General features: G+C 38.3%; 1 protein-coding gene across 5 annotated transcripts; it reads left to right on the top strand.

Annotated features, from left to right (window-relative positions):
- Nucleotides 1-174: 174 nt before the first annotated feature.
- LOC101156181 (carcinoembryonic antigen-related cell adhesion molecule 5-like) lies at nucleotides 175-23834 on the top strand. 5 transcript variants are annotated; one of them, XM_023959795.1, is made up of 12 exons: nucleotides 175-198; nucleotides 270-339; nucleotides 544-870; nucleotides 4273-4433; nucleotides 4835-4961; nucleotides 6853-7131; nucleotides 9450-9728; nucleotides 9829-10083; nucleotides 10552-10663; nucleotides 13776-13814; nucleotides 18646-18682; nucleotides 20927-23834. In XM_023959795.1, exons 2-11 carry the CDS (start codon nucleotides 291-293, stop codon nucleotides 18662-18664), a joined length of 1647 nt encoding a protein of 548 aa, XP_023815563.1. In that variant the 5' UTR covers nucleotides 175-198; nucleotides 270-290; the 3' UTR covers nucleotides 18665-18682; nucleotides 20927-23834. The 5 variants fall into 5 exon arrangements, with proteins under 5 accessions (XP_023815563.1, XP_023815562.1, XP_023815564.1 ...); XM_023959794.1 differs by lacking the exon at nucleotides 175-198 and having other exon boundaries at nucleotides 210-339; XM_023959796.1 differs by lacking the exon at nucleotides 175-198 and having other exon boundaries at nucleotides 210-339; nucleotides 13776-13818.
- Nucleotides 23835-24878: the final 1044 nt, after the last annotated feature.

Raw genomic sequence — 24878 nt, 5'->3', positions numbered from 1 at the left:
TAATGCATGATGTTATTACATTTTTAAAAATATATTATTGTTGGACAAAATGTAAAAAAAAGCACTTGTGTTTCAAATCTATATTTTTTATTTAAAAAAATAATAAAAAGATGACATATTTATCCCATGTGTTGTTGTGTAAGAGTCCGCGCGCGCGCTCGCTCACAGTCTCTGGGTGTGCCCCTTTAGGAGCCGCAGGTACACTTCACTCACTCACTCACTCCCTCCCTCAACCACTCACTCACTGCCGCTTTTCTTTCTGTCTTTAGCTGAGACTCGAACCGTCCACGATGGATCTGCACGTCTTCAACTGTCTTCTTTTCCTCTTCTCTTATGTCGGTAAGTCTGCGTAAAACAGAAATCACCGCTTCATCCATTAGTGAGCTTTTGTTGTTTGTTTATGTATTTTCTTTGTTTATGTATTTTTTTGTCTATTATAATAATTTTCTCTTCCTAATCTAATCTTTTTTATATTGAAAAAACAAAACAAAACTGTGAAACTGTGAGTTTGTGACATGCGCGTTCTCCTCTGTGACTCCGCAGGCATCTGCCACGGGCAGAGCGTTCTGCCGCCCGGGCCGGTGGACGCCATTCTAGGGAAAAATGTGACCCTGAAAGTTTTGAAAAAGACTGAAGCCACAGATGACATCGTTTGGAATTATAGTGACGGAACAAACTTGAACATCGTGGCTAGATTAAAAGCAGGAAAGGTGTTGGTGGCAGACCTTTACAAGGGCAGAGCCAGCCTTAATGCCACCAACGGCTTCTTGACTCTGACCGGACTGACGGTGAAGGACAGTGGAGATTACAGCATCAGCATCCTGGGAGATGAACAGGCCGCTGCTGGGGAGGTCAAACTGCGAGTTTTGCGTGAGTCCTTTTAGTGTTTACATTCAGATTTTGGTGTGGTGCATCTACTTTATGTACTTTAGTTACACACACACACACCCACACACGTATGTGTAGTGTGTGTGCGCATTGCGCTAGAATAAAGTCTAGTTTCTGATAGAACAATTTAAAGTCAGATTGTCACCCCACCCCTCCAGATTATGAAAGTCTTCCTGCTTGCCCTGATCCCCACCTATTTTCCCATCATGCTTCTGCGCCTCATTTACCTTCAGCCAAAACTAAGCCCCCCCCAGTGGTCTCATATACCTGTTGTATATTCATCTGAAAAGGATTTATTTAAGCTAAAAGCTCCAACTGAACAAGTCAGGTGCTCTGTAAAACTGTCAGTGCTGCAACTGGCTTAAAAGAAACTCACCTTTGAGACGAATTTCAATTTTAAAGACCCACTTGATCATCTTCTGATCTTTTATCTTAATTATGATTACGTCGTTTCTGCAGAGCAGCAGTATTTCACTAGAAATTAGCCTCTGATTTGTGGACAGTGCTGTTGGCAATGAAGCAACCCCACCCCCCTTTCCCCTCACTGTTGATCAAAGCTCTTTATTTAGCAGCCCTCCCACAATCTAACAGCCCCTCACATCCCCCAACCTCACATTACTAGTTAATTTTCTGTCACTAATACAATCTTTTTCCAACGGAATTTATTCCTTCTGCTCCTGATTCAGGAAGATTTGAATAAAGAAATACTCAGACATGCGATTTTGTGCTTAGATTTTAAGTCCTCCATCCTCAGAAAAATGCCACAAAAATGTGTTAAAAGCACCAAAAACGTCATTTTCATTGGCGTTCATTGAAGATCAGCATGCTGGGATACCTCAGGGCGTGGCTCTTACACACATCGCTGCAGCATCAGACCTTTAAGGCTGACCTGTTCCATTTTTAATGTCCGGAGGACATGGTGGCTAAAAATACGGCATGAGATTTTTCATGGCAGGAAGTGGAAAAACAAAACGGTAACTTCAAGTGAAGGAAAATGTGTTTCTTTATTTTTCAGGTTTAACATTCGATTGTTCAGGAACAATCATGATTTTAAGTATGATGGCATTTGATGGCATCTCAAGGTTTTTGCCACAGATTCTTTGCCAAAGATTTTGGAATCTATTTTTTGTTTCTTGTGCATCGGCTATTATTAACAAACACTGACTGTGCAAAAACTGTGCTGCTGTTATAAAACTGAAAGGAAAACTTTGCTGGAGAGAACCAAATAATCAGATCCATTCTCAAAGAAAATGCAAATCTTCCTGAAAATATCAGGGAACGCAGTAAAGCAATTTACAAATCGTTACAGGTGAACGAGGTTCTAACTAACTTAGAATTGTTTAAATAAACAGGACAACTATAGCAAATTCTGTTTATACTCAAAAGATTTTTTTGTGGAGATTTTGTGGTATTTTGGCTTGAAACAGCAGAAAATCTATCATTTACAAAATATCTACTTGTAAAAAGCAGCTGAAGTCTTCAAGGTCACCGTCAGAGCTTGGTGCCACTCCTTACACACACACACACACACACACACACACACACACACACACCCCTTCTGTTCCTTAATCGTCAGAATCGATAGCTGCAACAAGTCCGGCAGTTCTGGATGCGGCTCGCTTCAAAGGTCCAGAAGCACAAAGGACTTTCTGCATAGGAGGACACAACTCTGAAGGGAACCTTGACGGAATTCCACCCGTTTTAGAGCTGGATTTCCTCCACAAAGCTGCCTCTCCCTTTAAACTCAGTGGATATCTCCATCCTTAGTCAGCCGATTATGGAGTAAAGCTCCAGTATCCGTTCGTACTTAAAAAGAAGGGAGAGAATGTTTTAATAAACTCAAAGAACATTTTGGGTTGTTTATAACGCACTTTTTGAAATAAATTAGTCCTGAGGCTTGTGGATGCTTAGACCCGCTGAAATGGCAGCTGTTTTTCTCAGTTCCTACTGGATGAGGGAATCAGTGGATACCACTGTGACAGATCTGTTCGGCCATGATGACCAGATAAGATCAGTGGGGAGGAAACCACCTGTCTATGAGCGTTGTTATCGTACCTGCAGGATCAGGGCATTACGTCGCACAAAAGAACTGCAGACACGTCAAGAACCCACTCCAAAAAAACCAAAACAAATTATTGGTGTTTTCAACATTTGTTTATGGCATTTTTCTAAATTCAGAAGACATTTATCAAGTAGACTAAAGTTAAAAACTGCATTTTGGAGGATTGCTTTATACGAATCGAGAATCAGGAGCGGACGAAAAAAAATGTCGTTTAAAAAAAGATCCTATTTGTTACAAAGAAAATGTTTCGGGAAGCCAGCTGGGTGGCCTTGTGGTAGAGTGTCTGCCCTAAAACTGGAATGTTGTGAGTTCAAATCTGTGGCTGAGTCTCTAAAATTGGGACCCAGTGCCTCCCTGGTTGACATTAAGGAGTTTGAATGGGGGTTAAACCCCCAAGTGGCTCAATACTGCATGGCTGGATAACTCCATTAATGCTCGCCATTATTTGAACCAGTAATGTACGAATCTCAGGAATGTGACGTATGTTCACGAACCTGCTAAACTGGCATTTTTGAACGCACTGTAACCATATGGTGTTCACACTGAACTGTCGCTACCCGATACTAATGCATGTACTCACAGTTGGAAGATGTGGGAAATGCCAAAGTGGTGCAAATCTGGTGAATCTTGCCCCAGGCTTGTTCTTTCCCAACTATATTCCAAACATGTAAGACTTTGTCATATAATTTTGGCAGGGCACAAAGTGAAATATTCATTTCTCTTCCATGAGAATTTTTTTCAAGTGTTGGCACTTCAGTATTTTGAAAAGGGGGCACACGTGACTACCAAACCTGAGTGTCTGATTGGTCAAAGTTCGACAGGTTTCATTTTTAATGTGCATTTTAATGGCTCTGTGTTTTGTAGAGCTAGAAAACTGACCCAACGCGGAAGCCCGAGACGCGCTTATACGCACGTGTCCGAGCCCAGCGTGAACATAGCATTGGAGTGAGTGAGGGTAAGGGGGCGGGGTTGCCCCGCACCTACAGTACCATCCACAGTCAGAGGCAATTTTTAAAGGAACTACTGCTATTTTCCTGAAACTCCGTCCTGGAAAGCAAAGACAGATTTTCGAATTTTAAAGGTTTAAAGGTGGTGCAATCATAATCAAAAGACCACTGGGAAGGCCTTGAAATAGTTCAAAAGATGATCAAAGTGGGTCTTTTAAATATTAGGATTTGATTTAATAAACTTGTAAATCGCTGCAGTAAATATAAGACAGCAGAGTTGCTTATACGTCCTTTTGTAAAGCGCTGCAGACTAACTATGCATACAGTAGACCCTTACATGTGTGAGCTCTAGCTGACTTTTTTCTCTTTCTGCAGAGCCGGTGTCAGGAGTCATTATTACTGCTAATGTGACTGAAGCAATGGAAGGAAGCACTGTGTCTCTGAACTGCTCTGCTCAAGGCTCCTTCCTGGAGTTCGTCTGGACCAACGGCTCCAGTCCCATCGTGGTGGATGGTGTTCGCATCACACAAACAACTGTCAGTGTCCACATTTTCATGAACATTTCTTTAAAGACTGTGCTGAGATCGAAACTATAAATTAGGAATTTTACATGTCTTTCTATAATATCTCTGGTGGCTCAGTTTTTCAGTAAGATTTAGAACTTTGTCAAATCTTTGGATGCATTTCCCTTTTGGAATTGTTGTTTTCCTTAATTTATATTGATTTAACTTTTGTAAGCTTTACTACGGGTGGATCATATTTTTCTTTTTTCTAAGTTGCAGAACTTTTCTTTCATGTTATGGGAGTTTTAAACATGTTTAACTAATGGGCTCAATGGATTTTTAAGAAAAAATATTTTAAGCCTTGATTTTGTTTTGGTTTAAAATTTTCGGAGCGATAATCTGTCTCACTGTTATTTTTTCCTTTTTCATTATAGGGAGAGTTCTTCAATAGGCTAATTATCAAAGATGTATACAGATCAGATTCCTCCAATCCTATCTTCTGCACAGCAAGAAATGGGCTTCAGAGTGAGAAGAGCCGTCCTGTAACTCTCACTGTTTTCTGTAAGTACCACTAGTCATTGATATTCGAAGACCCACTCTGATGAAAGTCAAGTTTTTTGGTATTTTTTGATATGTTGTTGTGGCATTTAATGGATGAAGGAAAACATAAGTATAAAAAAATGAGGTACCTATCTAAATTGTTGTGAAACAGGAGCAGACAAAAATGCCGTTGAAAAACGGCGTATTTGTGACATAGAAAAATGCTGGGCGGGGCACAAGCTCCATGCTGTGCTATGCCAACCGTCCTGCCTATGACGTAATGAATTACTGCTACTCTGCAGAAACTGTCCTTGATTTTTGGCTAAAAACTGCAAAATCATCATTGATAGACCCCCAGGAAAGCCTTTATAAAAGATGAATAGACGATCGGAGTGGGTTTTTTGAAATTTTTACATTGTTCCTGTTTATTTACAGGACGATGAAGGATAGAAAAACTTGACAGTGATTCCTTACGGGGCCTAATTCATGCAAAATAAACTTTTGTGAGCTTTTAAGTGAATTATAATGTTTATTCCTCACAAACAAACAACCCCAAACCGTTTTTCTCTAAAGAATCTGCACTCTGAGCACCAGCCCCTCCCAATTCATGAAAACCAGAGGGGGCTCACATTCAAACGTATGAAAGTGAGGAACAGCCCCTTCCAGGAAGTTAACACACTTCCACTTTCTCCACGGAGCTAGCAGTGATTGGCAAAAACGCTTTCATTTATATGCGCGTCCATCTTTGCAAAAGTTGCGATGTTTGTTTTTGTGGGGGAAACACAGTGACGCTGCCAAGCCAACTCTAGGTTGACGTCATAAAATGGGCGGCACCCAGAGGGAGAGAAAGGCGGAGCCTCAGAGATTGAGTCATCTTACTTCCAGATAGGAAAATGAGCTGTGAAAGTAACCATATTTCATTAAAAAATGTACCAAAGGTATTATATGATCATATATGTGGATGTAATTTACTCTGAAAGGCTTAAGAAAAGCCTGATATAGGCCCTTAAATGATATAACGCTGTTGGTTTGTGTAAGCCGGCATCGTTGCTCGTTTTTCGGCCTCGGCGGTTAGAACTAAAATACATATTGCTTTCAGCTCTTTGTCCTCATCTGTGGAAAATGTTGCAATTGACTGATGGAGCTCCACGCCTGTGTGATAACAAAAGGTTTAACCTGAGCCCCTCATTTTTGTCATTAATACTTAATCTGTCTTTTTCTTTGTAATTTACAAATAGGAGAGTAAAGCAGGCTTTAGGTAGCTAAAATAAGGTGGACAAGAGGGTGTCTGCGGCCACAGCAGTTACATTTGTTATTGTTGGGTGTTTGCAGAGTGTTTTCAAGCTGAAACCACTCTGTGTACACAGCGGCCCACAGCTCCACTCCTTCAGCATAGCTCACCTGAAAGGCGTATGAAGCCACACAAACCGCAGGTTAACTCAGTAGTTAATTAATCACGAGCACGTCAACATAGCTCAGGGACGGATTTATTGAAAGTTGGAACATTTTGCCTTTTAAACATCAGTATTTTAATGAATTTCTTGAATGTGATATGATTTTTATGATCCAGCATTTGAAAGCTAAAACATTTATTCATAAATTGTAGAAAAACTATTTTTCTTTAAAGCCACATTTTTCTTAAATACATTTTTTACTGTTGTCAAAAGTCACCTTTGACCTTGTTTTGCAAAAAAAAATTCAAACAGGCAAATCCAGTTTGTTGGATTATGCAAAATACGTATGGATGTCCGCTTATGCATTCCAACAAGACCATCGTCTAACTGCCACAAACAAACAATAAACAAACACTAAATCAAGAAATACCTGTTTGAAACAACAATGTCAGCTGAGTGAAAAGACATTAAAACATGAGTTTTTTATTTTTACGGTGCTCTCCCCGTGTGACTTGCAGACGGACCGGACGTGGTCATCATAAACCCAGCCAAACCTCCAGAATTCATCAAGTCCAAAGAGGATTTCAACCTGACCTGCTCAGCCGCCTCCAAGCCGGACGCCGTCTTGTCCTGGTACTACAACAACCAGCAGATCAAGAACAGCGGCCCTGTCCTTACTCTGAAGACCATCGAAGAGCAGGGCCTTGGAAAGACCGCTGGTGACTACAAATGCAATGCTGTGAACTCCAAGACCACCAATGCCAGGAACTCTTCTGCTGTTAGGTTCTCTGTAATTGGTGAGTAATATGCAGCTGCTGTTGCAGTTTTTTTGTTGTTGTTTTCAAACTAAAGTTTATACATTTTTCTTTATTATCTTCGAAAAAGTATAAAAGAAAACATTCAATTCAATTGTAGAAAATTGCACCTTTAACCAAGATTCATTGATCTCTATTCTAAATAAATTTTAGAAGCAATTGATTCAAATATATGTATTTTAAGAAAAAAAAGAGGCAGAAAAACCATTGAAACTGTTTTCTTTTAAGAATGGGACAGGGGTGGGGGAAGGTAGACCACTGTTGGGTGAGACAAAGCCAACTGAAACCTGTTTTTGTGCAAGATGCCTTAAAGGCATGAGATGAATGTCTCAATTAGCTTCACGGAACATCCTCAATGACCCACAACTGAAGTTTGACATGCAGAAGAGTCTGGTAGCACACAGAGAGCGTACATCCTTCCTTCCCCTACTCAACCTGTTTTCTCTTGGTGGTGGATCCTTTCTGTTGTTGGTAGAGTTTTTTTCTTTCTTTGGAACTGAGATATTGTTCAATAGTGTCTTGATGAGTTTCATTTTCCTGATGTAGGCATGAGGGTGTTGTTGAAACTGGGAAGGGGGCTGGCATGAACACGAAGTTGCTTTAAAATTTTGTTTTGGTGACTCAAGGAATTTGGCAAGTTGAAACAGTTGAGTGAAACCCAAGAATGAAAACATTAAAGTGACAAAATAAAAGATAGATATATCCGGGTTTTTCTTCACCTTTTTTTTATATATTATTCTGATATAGTCGGCTTATTTAAAAAAAAAAAAGGACATTAGATGTATAAAAAATCCTTAATTATTACACCAAACAACATTTCTACTCAAGCTTCAGACCTGGATTAACGGCATTTAAACCATTGACTGTACTGTATTATGAGACCTGGACTGAGTGGCCCCTCCCCCCTCGCAAGCCAAAACAGGAAGTGCCCGCTGGCTCCATGTTGGCAGAAATCCCATAGACTTTTATAGAAAAACAAAAAGCTATTACTCAGTCATTCTATTCCTCATAATATCCATACACATTTTTTAACGTGTTAAAAATATCAGTTTTTTGTGTGAAATTTATTCAAGTTATAAATTGACCAATCAAATGCCTCAATAAAAATGGGTGGTGCCCACTGGCCCCCACATCCAACATTCCAAATGTTTTGTTGACAGCTTTGAAGTGGTAGGGATGCAGCCTTCCAAGAAGCTCACTCCTGATTGGCTACAGTGGTTGCCATAAAAACGTTGACTGAGGCTGACTAAGACCACTTACTGACATCGCCTGGCTCCAACATGGTGGCATCCATATAAAAATGGTGATTCAATTAGCTTTATGTCATTGGAGCCGGAAATGAAGCATTTTCTAAGTATGACATCACACTCGCCTGGTCCAGCTCTCATTTAAACACTTTGTCCTTTAACACCGGAACTTTAGCTTTATTGTTGACATTCTTTTTATAACCATAACCATTCAACTGTCTGTTTATGTGATATCTGTAATTCTTGCGGATTCTGAAGCCTTGCAAAGCTGCTTTTCTCAGCTTCAGAATTACGTAAATTCTGCAAATAGTAGAAAAATTACAGGAGTTAGTAGAGCATGGGTTATTTCCTGTCACCAGCGAGAGCTCCAATATTAAAGGGTTAGGTAACGTCTGTAAAAACACACTTCCATGAAAAAGGTGTACAACCCCAAATTGTCAGCATTTTGTTTCAACGCAAATGCTGCAAGATGTTAGTTAGTAGTAGCCTAAAGGTTAAGAGTTAAGGAAAACAATAACAGACCTTCACTTAAACTCTAAAATTTGGTCAGTGATGTTGAAGGGAAACCTCTCAATGCTAATAAGCCTTTAGAAGACAAAAAAGTTAGTCTCGATGTGTCAGTGTACGAATTATCATTTTCTAAGCTATAGACAGTTTTTGTAATTCTAAATGGTTCATTATGAATTACATTTTTTATCTAATAGACGGAAGATTTCCCAGAAAAAACAGTAGTTTTGGGGGAGTTTGAAATTTAGAGATTGACCTCTAACTCTTTAATAACGTATCTTTGGCAACTGTAACTCCACAACCATTTCTGCATACAATGTTATTCCAGGAGATTGTGAGGTGATGAAAAGCAGCTTTGTGCTGATATGCAACAATTTATGTCTCAAAACTGGTTGGAATTGTGCTATTTGCGTAAAAGAGTGTGTTATTTTTGCTGTCGCCAGTTAAAGGGTTAAATTCAGTTTTTGTTTTTTTTAAATGAAATAGAGAAAATCTTTTTTTTTTTTATTCAAAGATAACATTTTTTTTCTTTTCTTATGATTGCAGAACCCCTTTCAGGTGCACAAATGACTGGTCCAAAACCCCCCCTGTTTGCTGGCAACTCCACAGCTAACCTAAGTTGCCAGGTATCTGCAGGCAAAGTGACGGAAACCGTCTGGCTGAGAAATAACGAACCTCTTTCTGCGAGTCCCAGAGTGGTGTTCTCCAGTGACATGAGCTCAGTGGCTATCAACCCAGTCCAGAAAGACGACAATGGAAATTTCGTGTGCAAGCTCAAGAATCCTGTTAGTGAGGAGAAAGCAGAATACAAGCTGGAGGTCTTCTGTAAGGGTTAACTTTTCATAATTCCTCTCTTTTTTACACTTTCTAGCTTGAAATTGTACAAAGCATGAAATAAGTTAACATTGACATTTCTCATGTCCAGATGGTCCTGAAGAAGCTGCAATTAAGGGAGTGAAGGAAGTGGATCTAGAAGGCACGGTGCTTCTTAATTGTTCGGCCTCATCCGTCCCACTGTCCGAATTCACCTGGAAGCTTAACGGAACAGCTGTTTCTGAGAAATCAAATGTGCTCACCATCAACAAGCCCAAGTTTGAAGATTCAGGGACTTACACATGTGAAGCGCGTAATCCCGTGACTGGCAAGACCGTCACCTTTACACATGTTCTCAGTGTCAAAGGTGAGCTCATTATTGCATCTGTCCTTAATTCTTTAACACCAGAGATATTGCAGGACACCATTAAAACACATGCGGTTTGACCTACAGGAACTCTATGACCGTTCCTGTAGGATCCAGCTGATTCTGACACAAAAATGGCTTTGCAACGCAGATGTCCGTCAAGGGTTTTGGCCGATGGGTCTTAACATGATTTTGATTTTGAGCCATTCCAGACAATTACACAGTCTATGGATATAAAACTCACGTCTTGCTTCATTTAGAAATGCCTTTCCGTCAAATCTTTCCATTGATGAATTCAAGAAGGTTTTCAGTTTCACAAATGGTGACAGATCTTCCTCCTGCAATCTGATTCATGTCCTTGTGGTTACTGTAAAACACAAGTCAAACATTTACAGCCCACATCATTTTTATTTGCTAATGCATTTCAGATTAATCTGATATTTAATCTGATTTTTGTTGCCCTGACAGCGGAGATAATTGATGGTCTCTCGGATGGAGCTATCGCAGGAATTGTCATCGCCTGCCTTTTAGCAGTTGGAATCGCCATTGGCCTATTTTTTTACTGCCGAGCAAAAGTGCCGTAAGTACTCTTGACTATTCCTAAAAGTTTGAATCCATGTTGGACTACTTTATACTATCCTCAATGGATTTGGCCTTTCACAGTGCCTCTTGTTCAGGGAACTTGCATCTACTTTTCTCCCTATGGAAGGAATCCTTTTTAGCTGCCCTAAGGCTTTTATTAATGTGTAGTGTGTTACCTGACACCCTTCCTCAAAGGTGTTGGCTTGCTTTTGCCATTTTTAAAAGTGATAGATTGGGACTGTAAGGCATTGTTCACCAGGGTGAATAAAAAAGTAGGATCACTAAAAATACTTTGTTTTTTGAGAAAGAAAAAAAAAAAAAATATATATATATATATATATATTTTTTTTATTGGAATTTGAATTGCTTAAGGCAGGATAAAGTAGTACATAGCTTTTTGAAGTAGATTTTTAGCGTTGAAGACTGTTTTTTCTGCTTACCGTTTATAAAATTTCTGAACTTTGTGTGATTCTGTTCCTCCACGGTGCCGTCAACTTTGTGGAAATGTTTTGCATTCTCCAAGACATTTTGCAACATTATGCTGATTGATAAAAATGAACATACATAGGGACATTACAAGGGTGATTAACCCCTATTATCACATAGCAGTCAAACTGTTTTCTGGTGTAAAGGAAAGAAACATTTCTGAAGCACATCTTTACCTTTACCATCTTTATGTTAATTTTTATCCTCTGTTAGCATTCACACTTAGAAAAGTATCTGTGTAAAGGCGATGTGGGAGCAGAAGTTGGATTTCCAGTAAGGACTATCGTGAGAACATGGGGGCACACTTGGCTGACTAAGTCTTCACTCATGTGTTGTTATTGAGCCACATCCTGTTTCATTTCAACATTCGTGTGTGGCGTCCATATAGGACTAATTTCCATAAAGAACAGGAGTTGATTACAGTTAAACCTGACCTTTTTTCCACTTAACTGGATCAAACCCAGCCCACTATGGGTGGTAGACATTGAATAGATGTTAGATTCACACAGCAGCACAACCTGTATTTCTAGTTCCCAGTAAAGGTGCCCGATTGTGTACAAAGTACAACATGCAATGATCATTCTGCAGTCAAAGCTAAATGCTCATGGCTACAGGAGTTTAAATAATGTTTTAAGATTAGTTTTTACATATTTTATGTGAAATTTTTATAGTGATTTATCAACAGAAAATGTAGATATCAGACGACTGGGACAAGGTTTCGTTGTTCTATCAGGGTGTTGCTAAGGAAATTCATCCTGTAAACATGTTTGTAAAGATAAAGGAAACCAGTCTAACCACAGACATATTTAAGTCCTGTCCTTAAAGCACCTGCTTTGAGCTACCTGCTGCTCTGCCTTTGACTAACACTACCGTTGGGAGTTTGTGGTGTTCCAGAGGTCGCCGGTTTAGCTTTTGAGAGCGTTCCCGGACCCCACAGCTACTCACCCACCTGTTCAAAAGCCATTCTTCTGCAATGTGTTATGTTTCTGTCAAGAATTGAACACAGCGATGATAGAGGAACTTTGTTACGTAATCTGTCTGCATGTTGCAGGTCTGAAGGGGAACACACTGTTCCTTGGAAAGCGGTTGGTCACTTTGCTGAGAGAAATATTTGAACATTTGTCTTTTTGGAACATAGTGGAATTTAACTTCTTGGCTGTTGGCACTGCAGCATTTTTTAAGGTTTCCTAAGCAAACATACTTCTGTTGTCCTTAATGCTCCTAAATGTGTTTCTTTATTTCTCTTTTCCTCTTTTTTTCCTCAAACAAATTGGACGAGGTTAATTACTGTCGAAGTATGAATAAACCGCTGAACATGTTCAGTGCTGCTGGCTTCTCAAATGGCTGCTGTTATCTTACCTGTTATCTCTTTCTGTGTGCAAATCTATGGGATACACCTAAAACAACAGAGTTCCTCGTCATACCCTCCCAGCTAATCTGTCTGAATCTGTTTTCAGCACGCAAAGAACAGATAATCTTACGAACAAACAAAAAAGTACAATTTTGTAGCCCATTATGTTTTCAAGAAGAAATGTGACAAGATCTAAAAGGTTGTTGACATTAACTCCTAAAAAAAGTGTTAAGATGTTTGACTGGGAGACACAAGTTATTCTTCAAGCTGCGTTCACACCGGTTGCGTCAATTGGCGTTCAAGTGGCCACTTTCCACGAAAAGCCTATGTAAACGCCCAAAGTTCCGCAAAAGTTGAAGGTTGTGGGCTTTACGTGCAGAGCCGGTGTTCATTGAATGCTAAAACACGACAACACTGTGACCAATCGGGGATTTGGTAGTGACGTGGAGGTCACATCCTTTTTGAAACACGGAAGTGCCAATGGTTTAAAATTGATCGCAGACGTTAAAATAAAAATTGTGGTTTGTGGTTTTGACACAAGATAAACATTTTAGAAGAATGTATCTGTGAAAATAAAAAGCCTGGAGCAAGATTTGAACCGCTTTGACTTTTCATATGAAGCTTTATCCCGCTGTATGTGGAAGAGACATGTGCTATTAAAATAGTAAAAAAAAAAAGAAAACTGAAGACAAATCCCAATCTCTGCCGATACTAGCTCATGAAACCTTTCATGAAACCGCGTTCTCGAACACGCCACGTTTACCCAGTGTGAAGGCAACATGAGACGCAAATAAGGAGTAGCCGGAAAACCAAACAAGCAAGCATTGCAACATTTACCACAAAAACAAATGAAAGTTAAAAACCGGCATCCAATTTACCTCATTTTCCAACTGCAACATTAAGTGAGCTGTTGCAACAGTTCCTGTTCAAAGTTTTCTCTCTTTACCATAGCAAGTGTTGGTTTCAATAGGGATTATTTTTGAAAAAAAAAAAGCAAGCAAAAATAAAAAGCTGTTGGTCAAAATGTGCGCATTGTTTGCTTTCTTACTAAAGCCCTCACACAAAAACACAGCTTTTCTACAGAAATGACTTCATTGTGAAGAAATTTCCATTGAAAACAGACACACATCTTGTTTTTCCAGTTCAACAGACACAACATTGTCCGTAAAACATACCACCCTTTGAGAGAAAAAAAAAAACTTTTTTTAATTCATCGTAAATGAGCTGATTTTGTTTTTTCTTACAATAGGGGTTTTTCTTTGTATCTTTACAGCAAGGAGTACGGTTTAGGAAAGCCGGCAGCAAGCGAGCCGTGAGTATGTAAGCACCAGATGAAACTGATCTTTAGATTGTTATTGGGACTCTTGGGATACATGGTCTAACAAAAAAACGACAAAATCATACAGCTAAAACTCTACTACAAAACAAAACTCATCCAAGCTAATGTGACAAACTGTTAGAATCAAACCTTTTCAGTACTAACATTCATGTAATAATGTTGCCTACACCCCAACATTATTACGGGTCAAAGCAAATCTGTTGGGCACAAAATGGCCAATATCACATGATACACCACAATCCCTAAAAATGACTTATTCCTTTTTTTATGTTTGAGTTTCCAATATCACAACTTGGAAAGAAAAACATTTATAGGGATTCATAGCTGGTATTAAAGGTAAAAAGACATTTTCTAGAGGATACTGGAAGCACATTTTCGGGTTGGTGGAGGGTGCTATGGTGTTGGGGGTTGCATGCAGTCAGTGGATGAAAGGTCGGAAGCATTTGACATTCCAATTATTTTGGAAATGTGTCCCATGCTGCCTTCCAAATCAACCATGAAAACAGGCAGAGAAATGCAGCCCAAATGTCTGTCTGCTGATTAAGTAAACTAGGTTTAGACTCATTGGTTGGACATCTGTCACAGAGCAGTTTTGATCTGAACATTTAATTGTATGTTATAACATTCAAATGTCTTTAAAAAGTTGCTATCAGAGGTTTAAAATTGGTGATGTGATGGTATTTGACTTTATGTAATAGCTAGTATTTCTTTTTTGCGTTTGTCTTCCAAGTTTGTACTTAAATAGAGTTAAAGTTCCAACATTTCCCACTGTCTTAAATGAAGCTCACTAATGATAACCATTCATTTTTGGATAAATATGTGCCAGCGGTAAGATTGTGCAGCAAATTGTAGCAATGTATGTTTTTACTTTGTGAAATGCAGATGAGGAGATAAAATGGGAGAGCCCACATGATTGTGCTAAAGCTAAAGAGTTCAATTGAAGATAGGAGCGTTATCTGCGGTTGTCATGCGAGGCCATCTGCTGAATCATTCAAATGCAACTTTTGTTTTGTTTTGTTTGCTGCTCTTTATTTTGTCAGTTTCTGTTTTGCTGCCTATTGTACTTTGAACTTACACATTTTCCAAATACATTTAAATAAATATCAATTATATAGTTCCTAATAACTAATTCATTTTAAAAGGTGTATTAAAACCGTTTTTTTAACATATGATAAGACAGTTATTCTAGTTTTACCAGTTTTTTTAGTTTTAGAATAAGAATCATATTACATGTTTATTTTATATTACAGAGGGAAAATAACTGTGATTCATTCCATCTTTTGATGAAAAATGTTTTCAAAAACTTTTTTTTTTAATTTTTTAAGCTAATTTTTCTTTAATTAGCATCTAAATGTCTTTTTCTTAGTTTAACAAAGGTTTTGGTTTCTGGATTTTAGGCATTTAAAAAAATGTGGAATTGATTATTGTCATAAATAATAAGAAAAGAGAATTTTCATTTGTAAAAGCTTGGACGGTCTTATAAAATACAATTTTTCAATGTTCTCTTTCTTTGTAAAATATGTTTTGCAAACATCTCCCCATACAAAATAGTTTCTATCTTCTGAAGGTAGTCTGGTAAAACCCCTGCTGACATTTGTAGTAGATTACGACAGATACGACATGTTTGCAACTGCAGGAAGATCAGTCAACAGCTGCTGAAGCCACAGTTTCACATTATCTTAGTGGGTCAAACTACTGAGTTCAACCTTCTTGAATATAAAAAAGCATACATTTTAATTATATGAATCTGACAAAGCACAAAAAAACAACACTTTAGCTGAAGTTCATGTATAAGCTTAATGTGCGTTTTTTGTGTAATTAAGAAATTTTGGAGCATTGACTGAAATATAGATGAAGAAAATGTGTTTTTGAAGAACTTTTGTTTTGAAAAGTTTCTTTTTACCAGTCAGTCAAAAAAAAAAAAGTGAATATGACACCTGGTCAGCCTCATATGCAGTCTTTCATAAATCCTTCTCCATCTCCTCTTGCCAGGAAGCAACCAGGTGGGAAAATCTGTTCCTGGTTGTAATTACAACTTGGATATTTGATGCTCTCCACCCTTATCCTTTTCTCAGATGACTTTGTGTTTGCTTTTCTTTTATCAGTGTTCATTTTTTTAATTTGAAGAAAACATTCTTTGAACTATTTCTCAAAGGTTTTTGCCTTTTTTAAACTATAACATTAGATCGACATTAAATCTTATTTTAAAAGCAATAAGGATTTTTAAAAAGTATTTAGCGGCCCTTAATGTGGCAAACTGCTTGGACTTGAAGCAGAGTTTAAAAATGTTGTGGCAGTCGGAGAACATACCTTGTTTTTAGGGCGAGGCTTGAGTTGAAAGAGACAGCAGGAATGTTTGTGTCATGTCCACACTTGTCTCCCTCGGGTCACCCACATTGGAGCTTTTCATTTAGTTCCTGTGATCCAGCTGTAACTACAGCTCAGGTCTATCCGCCAAAAGCTGCAGAGGCTGCATGAGCAGCCTTCTGCCCGAAAAATACAACTTTCATCTGAAAATTCTTTACTGGAATTACTGGAAAGTTCATTTTCTGTTTTATTCTCTTTGGATGAGTGCTGATGTTAGTGACCTTCCACACAGGAAAAAATAGAGAACTTTTTCATTCATTAAATTTCTTCATTCTTTACATGCATGAACCCTGAGCCTCTTAGCAGTGGCTAAATATGCTTTTAGTGATAACATTCAGTGACTCAACAAAGAGTAAATGCTGATTATATGTTTGGTCTAGAAAGGTTATTTCCTGTTCATTGGAGTCCACATTTCTTTATAAAGAGGATATACAAGCTTGGCTGGAGGCCAGGTGATATTCCATCACAAGGCTTCAGTGCTTCATCGTGTGTTGGAGTTGTAGGGAAATGAATCCTGCACTTTTGTAAAGTACTGTTGAGATGACAGGTAGAGTCATATCTCATCTTTAAAGACCCTTTGTGATCATCATTGTACCTAAATTAAAAGCATACATATATATATATATATATATATATATATATATATATATATATATATATATATATATATATATATATATATATATATATATATATATATATATATATATATATATATATATATATATATATATATATATATATATATATATATATATATATATATATATATATATATATATATGTATATATATGTATATTTAATATATTTAATGTAGTTGTGCCATTTTTATTTAGCTAGTAAAACAGGACTGTTGATGCAGAGTAACCCCACCCCCCTTCCCATTACCAATCTCTGTTTATACATTCTTTTGCTAGCTTACAGCGCTTCACCACCCCAACATAACGTTACCAGTGCAACAAAAATGGTGAGCAATATTGGAGTTATCCAGCCGTACAGTTTTAAGCTAGATGGGCGCTCAGACCAGGAAAGCAGAGACAAACTTGGATCTTGTCGCCTATAAGTGGAAGCATCAGAATAGAGCAGAGCTCATGGACCACCCATTGTGGTTTTGATTTCAAAAGTACGCCTTTTTCAAACAGCATACCTGATTTACAACAATTTAAATAAAGAAATAATCATAAATGCAGTTTTTAATCTTCCTTTTCTTTATACCTGTCCTCCATCATGAGAAAAATGAAACAAAAATATGTTAAAAATACCAGAAGTTAAATTTTCATTCGAGTCGGTCTTTAAAGATATATTTAGTTTGAGCTGAAACCTCAAAAGTTGAGTCTGTTTACGGTGTGTAGGTCCTGGTTTTTTTAGCTGGTAATCTCCACATGTGTTTAAAAATGACACGTGATTCCCTTTGATGGTCGTCATTCCTCCTAGTGCTTTTAAAGAATAGTTTACTGCAGCTGAACTGACAGCGTGCCACTGAACGTACGTGTGTTTGAAAGTCACTTTCAGCTTCCTGTTGGTTTTTGACTGATTTAGTGGTGACACATGATTGTCTAGACGGTAGAACCCATATCCAGTTGGTCTGGCTATGGTTTGGGACTGATGTTTTGTGTGTTGGATTTGTGTTATTGCACTATAGTGCTTTGAAAAGTAGAGCAATTTCTTACTGTTTTTTACTGAAAACGAACAAACTAGTGAGTAAAATAAAAAATAAAAGCTCATCTTGGGAATCTGAGTTAGGAGAAATAAATATGAAGATGTTAAAGACCCACTCTAATGAAAACTGTGTGTTTGGCTGGTTTGTTTTTTTTACCATGTTCTTGAGGCATTGTTCTCATGGTAGATGATGCATCCACTAGCAGAGAAAGCGATCCCCAGGAGGAGCAATGAGCCTAATCTAGCGTGGGTCCTTGGGCAAGACCCTTCCCAGATAAAATACAGGGTTTCATCAGTGAGGTCATTCAGTGAAAAAATCTCTGCCTGAACCACCTGTGAGACCCCCGAAGGTATAAGCTTAAAGGTTCTCCCCACTTGCTGACAAATAGATTCATTTTCCTCATCTGAGCCTGCACCTGGCCCAAAACGGTATAGCCCACTATTTTTGTTGCAACGCTAATGTTAGCTTGGAGTTGCAAGGCGGTGTTGAGGTTTTAGCCTAGGATTTAGCCGAGTCTGCAATTATGAAATCCAACCAGGCCTATAGGACTCATAGGAGTAATCATCTGAATATTATGTTAAAAAAAGGGGGGATGCTGGTAAAAAAGACCGTCCCGTATTGCATTTGCTTGGGTTGCATCTTGTTTATGTCCGCATGTTGTCTGTTAGTCACCATTCCTCCCCATCTGTTGACATTGACATTTTTACTGACTCTGTCATTTCTAATCACTGTTTTCTGCTTCTTTCTGCTTCTTTTTGTCTGTTTTTTTTCTTTAGGGTTGAGTCACCGTACTGATATCCTCACAAACTGCTGGTAAGTAATACAGGTGGTGATTTCATGCTGACACTAAAGCATTTTTACCTGCAGGGACGGCCTGAGTACTACCTCCTTTGAACTAACAGTAAACAAAGTTAATGTCTGACTTCCTGAAATGTTTCCAAATCGTGGTAACGGTAACAATTCTAGATAAATATTTAAAATTAAAATAGTTTTACTGACCCATCACATCAGTGAGAATACAGAAGTGTATTTTTGTATATGTAAACGGATCATAAACAGGCTTTGGGTGAGTGATATTGGCTTGGTTTCTGAAGTTGTTGTTGAATTCTGTTTCACTTCCTTTATATAGAAGAACAGGAAACCAACGTTTGACACAAATGCTCTCAGCAATAGTTTTTTTTTTTACACTGGTGCCCTGCCCCCCATGAACAGAATTTTTACCCATAAAAGCCAAAACAGCTGAAGGTTTAGCTTTCGGGCAGATGTTGTCTGTGTTTATCTGTCTGAGATCTTTTCCTTCATCTTGTTGACACTGATGTGGACACATTTTCTACAAAGACTGTCTTCACTCTTCAGCTTCACTGAGTGAGTGAGTGAGTGAGTGAGTGAGTGAGTGAGTGAGTGAGTGAGTGAGTGAGTGAGTGAGTGAGTGAGTGAGTGAGTGAGTGAGTGAGTGAGTGAGTGAGTGAGTGAGTGAGTGAGTGAGTGAGTGAGTGAGTGAGTGAGTGAGTGAGTGAGTGAGTGAGTGAGTGAGTGAGTGAGTGAGTGAGTGTGAACACGTTAACTGTGTCACAGCTTTGAGTCCTGTCTTTGTAAAATGATCTCACACAGCTTAGTGCTTCTGTGTGTATATAAGTTTTTGTGTAGTTTTGTGGATTGATGTTTGAACACTCACCAATGGTTGAAGGGATTTATGTGGTTGTCAGGACATTAATTTTAGTTTATAAAAACAGTAATGTTATAGTGTTAAAAGTTCAGTTATGGGGTTATAATGTCAAAAAGTAAACGCGTTGTTTCAGTAGAAAATCCTCAAAACTACATGTGTATATCCAGTGGTTGCATTCATAAAAAAATCATTATGATAATTATTTTGGAAACAGTCAATAAACTACAGTGGTCCCTCATTTACCGCAGGAGTTACATCCCAAGAAATAACACGCAACAGACGAAAGCCAACTTTTTTTTTACAAGAATCTAAATGTTTGAAGGCTTTAACCCTTGTGCTATCTTAGATGACCCCACCCTTCCATTGACGTGTTCTCCCTACCATGACAAAGGTGGATAAAGGTGGAAAGATTTCATGTAATCCATGGACACCAGTGAAGATCACAAATCATTGAAGAAAAAAGGTTCAGCGCACTGTCTAGTGGGTCTAGATGACCCAACTCCCAATGATAAAGTGCCTAGGATGGTTTACTGTTACAACGCATCACTACACACTTTATACACTTTTCTCAGACAGATATGAACATTTTCACCCTTTTCACAAAGTTCAAACCTTTGTAGTAAAGCAAGTTCATTCGCAATCAAAGTTTTTTTTAGATTTGGCATTTTGTTCAGGAGATGTGACACGGTGTTGTCATTGTTGTTGACCTTTTGGCTTATCCCTTTCTGGGGTTGCCATAAAGTGGTGGCTTGGCAGAGGTTTTCACACCAGACACGACTCTGTATTTCATCTGGGCTGGGGACAGGCACGGAGAGTCCCAGACTTGGGGCTACATTGCGGGAATGGTGGGTGATGGAGCTCATTGTTGCACACTCTGGGAATTGAACACAAATCGAAGTCTGCGTACAACAATGACAACGTTTTGTGCTCTGCGTCCTGATTGTCAATCAACCTCCATGTCACATCTCCTGAACAAAATGCCAAATCTAAAAAAAACTTTACGAATGAACTTGCTTTTCTACAAAGTTTTGAACTTTGTGAAAAGGGTGAAAATGTTCATATCTGTCTGAGAAAAGTGCATAAAGTGTGTAGTGAAGGGTTTTAAAGCCTTAAAACATCTGTAATCCTACTTTGTGGGTTTCCCCTATCGCAAGTTATTTATGGAATGTAACCACAGCAATAAACGAGGAAACACTGTAATTTCCTACAGAGTATCCTTCTTTCATTACCGTGTTTCTGATTTGCATTTTAGCTAAATTCAACGTTGGGTTTTAAGCTCGGCACCTTGATTCCAGGAAAAGACTCCAGCAGACACTAAGCCCTAAATAAGATGAATGGTCTTCATAAAGAAGGAATTCCCTCCTCTCTGATAACGCTCTCTTTGTTTTCAGGCCAAAACATCCCACTGACTCGTTTCTTCATGATCCACTCATGCTGGAAGGAGAGCACAGGTGGATCCTGTTGGGTTCTCCAAAAGTCTTCAACCGATCAACCAACCCAACATCCCCAACGCTTTTTGATAAAACCATAGATTCTCGCAAGATTTGGATTTTAAAATTCTAATTTGGACTTAATTTATTTGTTTGAACACCCCTCCCAGCTGAATGATCCCCTTCTGTCCGTATCCGGCTTCATTTGTTGCTGACAAACATTGTTGGTTTTTTTAGCTAAAATGAAAATGTTTTCTGGAGAAAAGCTGATAGACTTTTTATCTACGCGGTGGAAATCCGAGAACATCCAAACATCTATGCACACGGGTGACCGCACGAGCACAGCCACCCACGTGGACCTTCAGTAGTCTGAGTCAAAATGATACGTACCAAAGAAAAGCCTCTGTGGTCGGATTACTCTCACTGCCTGTGCCAGGTGGGTGGAGCTTCTGTGATAGAAAACACTTGAAATACAGCGGAGGGTTTTGTTGTTTTTTGGCAGAACTTTTCATTCTGAACATCTATGTTTGTCCTGTGATTACTGCTGGAACTGGGTTTAAGAACCAGTTCGTGCTAAAATGACTACATTTTTTACATTTTTCCTACTTGTTCTTTTTATCTTTTCTTTTTTCTCATTACTGACTACATATTTTTTTTTAATTATTCCCAATAGTCATTTTTCTGAAGTTGAACCCAACAAGAGGGACAGGGAGCTGTTGATAAGCTACCTTGCCCAAGTAACTTTAAATTCATGTGTATATTTAAAAAAAAAAATGAAATTGCGTCAAAGTTTGACCTAAGGACACAAACTTTAAATGATTAAAATGTGAGCAAACTGTAACGTTTAAGAACTGAGTAAGTTACATACAATTTTATTTAATGTGAACAGGATTTTGAAAATAGAGCAAATAAATGAAACATGGGTCAAACAAAACCCGTTTTTGTCCATTGAAGTGTTCACTCTAACTTCTCAACTATTAAAGCATTTAAGCAGAATTGTAGGCTGAATGTTGTTACTCAATGTTTTAAACTAAAAATGCTTTTGTCATCCACATATACACTTATTTAGCTTTGCTTTTCCAGCAAACACAGACGGACACTCTGATGAGCTCAAACACTCTGTAACCCTTGTGCTATCCTAGGCACTTTACCATTGGGAGTGGGGTCATCTAGACCCACTTCAATGATTTGTGATCTTCACTGGCGTCCATGGATTACATGACATTTTTCGACCTTTGTCATGGTAGGGAGAACACGTCAATGTAAGGGGGGGGTCATAGGATAGCACAAGGGTTATTTGCTTTGACGTTAATTCAAACTCACTGAGTTTCCTATGATTTTTTTCCCTATGACTTATGACTATGAAATGATTTTAATCATACCAGTCCTCTAAATTTAAGGTTGCGTTTCTTTCATATGTGCAGGTTGCAAAGTGCTTCTTTTCAAAGGGAACTAACATCAAACAAATATAATCAAATATTTACAGCCTGAAGTTTGAAATAATCAAGTCCTGGCGTCTTTAAATATATCCAACACAGACTGCAAACTAGTTATTATATAATTGGAAGCATTTATGAAGCTGGTTTACTGCATGCACTAACAGTATACAATCAAATTTTAGGAGAAAAACCAAAAAAACGCACAGTCTGCAAAATCTCTGTCTTTCCGGAGCCTCCTTACTGGTGTCCTCGTCTTGTTGTCATAGCGATCATGAGAGGAGTGACAAGAAGAGTAGCTAAAGCTGGTGAAAACAAGCCCCAGCATGCAGCACAACTGCAGGGGTTTTAAGAGAAGATGAAATGAGCGGGAAGATGTTTCTTGGCAACCACATATTTTGAGGTTTGCAGGGGTAAATATTGATGAGCTTATGGTGGCGCTTCTTTTTTCTCTTTTTAGAGACTTTTCTGTTGTTTTTTTTTAATCAAACTCATCATTTTGGAGGTTAACTACACACCTTGTCACTGTTTAAAATGCACATTTTCCTGTTTGAGGTTCTGGCTGATAACTAGCTCACTCATCTGATTTTAGGTGCTTTGCCATCAGACCTTTGACTCTTTCACTTGTGCTGTGTACAGGTTCATGGTTTGTCTTTGTATAGAAGGTGGTCATGTGATCTGAGACTTTAACATGCACTGATCTCCAGTAAGAAAAGTATTTATTTTGTTTTTGCTGAAAAATCCGCTGGAGCTGAAGATAATCGCTCTTTCAGGAATGTTGCTTTCAAGAGTCCATCCAATGGTGTTGTGGGTAGTTTCAGAGCTTTAACTGGATCCAGACAAGAAAAAACAAACCTCCTACATAAGTAGTTTGGAAAACTACATAGCAGAAAATGTATTATAGATGAGGAATAAATATGTTTTGTTGTGCTAAACAAGACATGGTTTGGTGTGTTAAGACAGAGTAACAGGGCCTTAAATAAAACCGCCCTGATTGTAAATATTGAAGCTGATGTACTGCAATGCAAAGAAAATTTGTGAACTTTTCTTTGATTATTTTTGGGGTCTTCTTTTTTTTATTCATGAGTTTGTTCATGTTTACATAAACTGTTTGTGCCTTTATAAAATCTCTGTTCAAAGCCTGAAAGTAAATGTAAAATGAAATGTTTATCAGGTCAAAATGTTCTCTTTTGATGTTAAAGCTATAAAACATGGAACTATTTTGATAATGTTTCTGTGTTTGTTGCTTTTTTATTTGTATTGGTCCACCCACAGAAATGTATTGGGATTTTTTCTAGCCAATGGCAGGCTTCTGTCTGTTCACACATGACACACCTGTGTCTAACACCTTTCTGCACTCACTCACACAACAGTCGAAGCTGTTAAATAAAATTAGGTCAGTTGATATTAATAATAAAACTGTTAGAAAAGGGTATTTTGGATCCTTTCATTTGCAATGACCTTCCATCCTGCTGTTCTCATTTTCACCCTTCCAAAGTTTTCTGCCCCCCCCCCCCCGTAAAAACGCTCTAGCAATGGTTTCAGTTGGCTTTTTTTAAAGTTCTGGTAAAACCGGCAGGATGACCAGCAGCCGTATAAGTGACAGTATTTTTGTAAGTGGATGATTTATTCTGAAGTCAAGCTACAGCATTAGTCTTTATCCACACCTTTACAGGTGCAGCCGATCTAACCTGTTGGCTACTCATCATCACTATTGACTTTCGCTCTGCCATCATAAAGCTGAGGGCACAAAGGTTCAACACAGTCTTTTTGTTTTTTCTAAAACAAAAGGACCGTCACTGTAAATGGGGACTAATTTTAGTCTTGTTGGCATCAAAAATCTGATAACAGAGAAGCTTGACTTTAAAAAGATTACTATCAGTAACTCCTGGTCTGCATGCGAGTTTACTATCTAAGAGTTTCCGTTACTTTCGAAACCCAGACCTGTTTGCTCTTCGTAGACATGCCGGAAGAGCGTCATTATGGTCACCGTGGAAGAAAATATGTCTGCAACAAAAACACTATGTTGCAACTGTTGTTTGTTTGTTTGTGAGAATGAAACAGCGGTTGCTTTGGAAACGCAATGCTGCTTCGAGTCTCATATCTTGCTGATGTGACTTCCAACTGCTGTTTTTTATTTCTTTTATTGCGCATGCGCAGATACATGCTGGAAAGCTTTATGGAGAGTAATGTACATGTGTTAATCTAATAGCTCATTATTAATGAATGAAGAACATCAGATATTGATGGATATGTGATGTGTACAGCATTCAGAGCTGCATGTCTGGTGTTATTCATAAACAGAGCCAAACTGCTTCATCTGGGTTTAAAAAGCTGCTGTAAAGCAGCAATAAAGAGCAAACTGCAGGCGCTTGACTGAGTATTTCATGAAACCAGTTTGTTTCAGCTTTAGGGGAGGTCTAGATGTTTTTAAACAACAATCCAACATGTCTGAGTGTCTCATTCTCTCAGCTTCT

Source organism: Oryzias latipes, chromosome 11 (genome assembly GCF_002234675.1).
Source record: "Oryzias latipes chromosome 11, ASM223467v1".
In the NCBI taxonomy this organism is placed as follows: domain Eukaryota; kingdom Metazoa; phylum Chordata; class Actinopteri; order Beloniformes; family Adrianichthyidae; genus Oryzias; species Oryzias latipes.
Note: the sequence above shows the minus strand (reverse complement) of the source record. Positions and strands in the feature narration are given on the sequence as shown.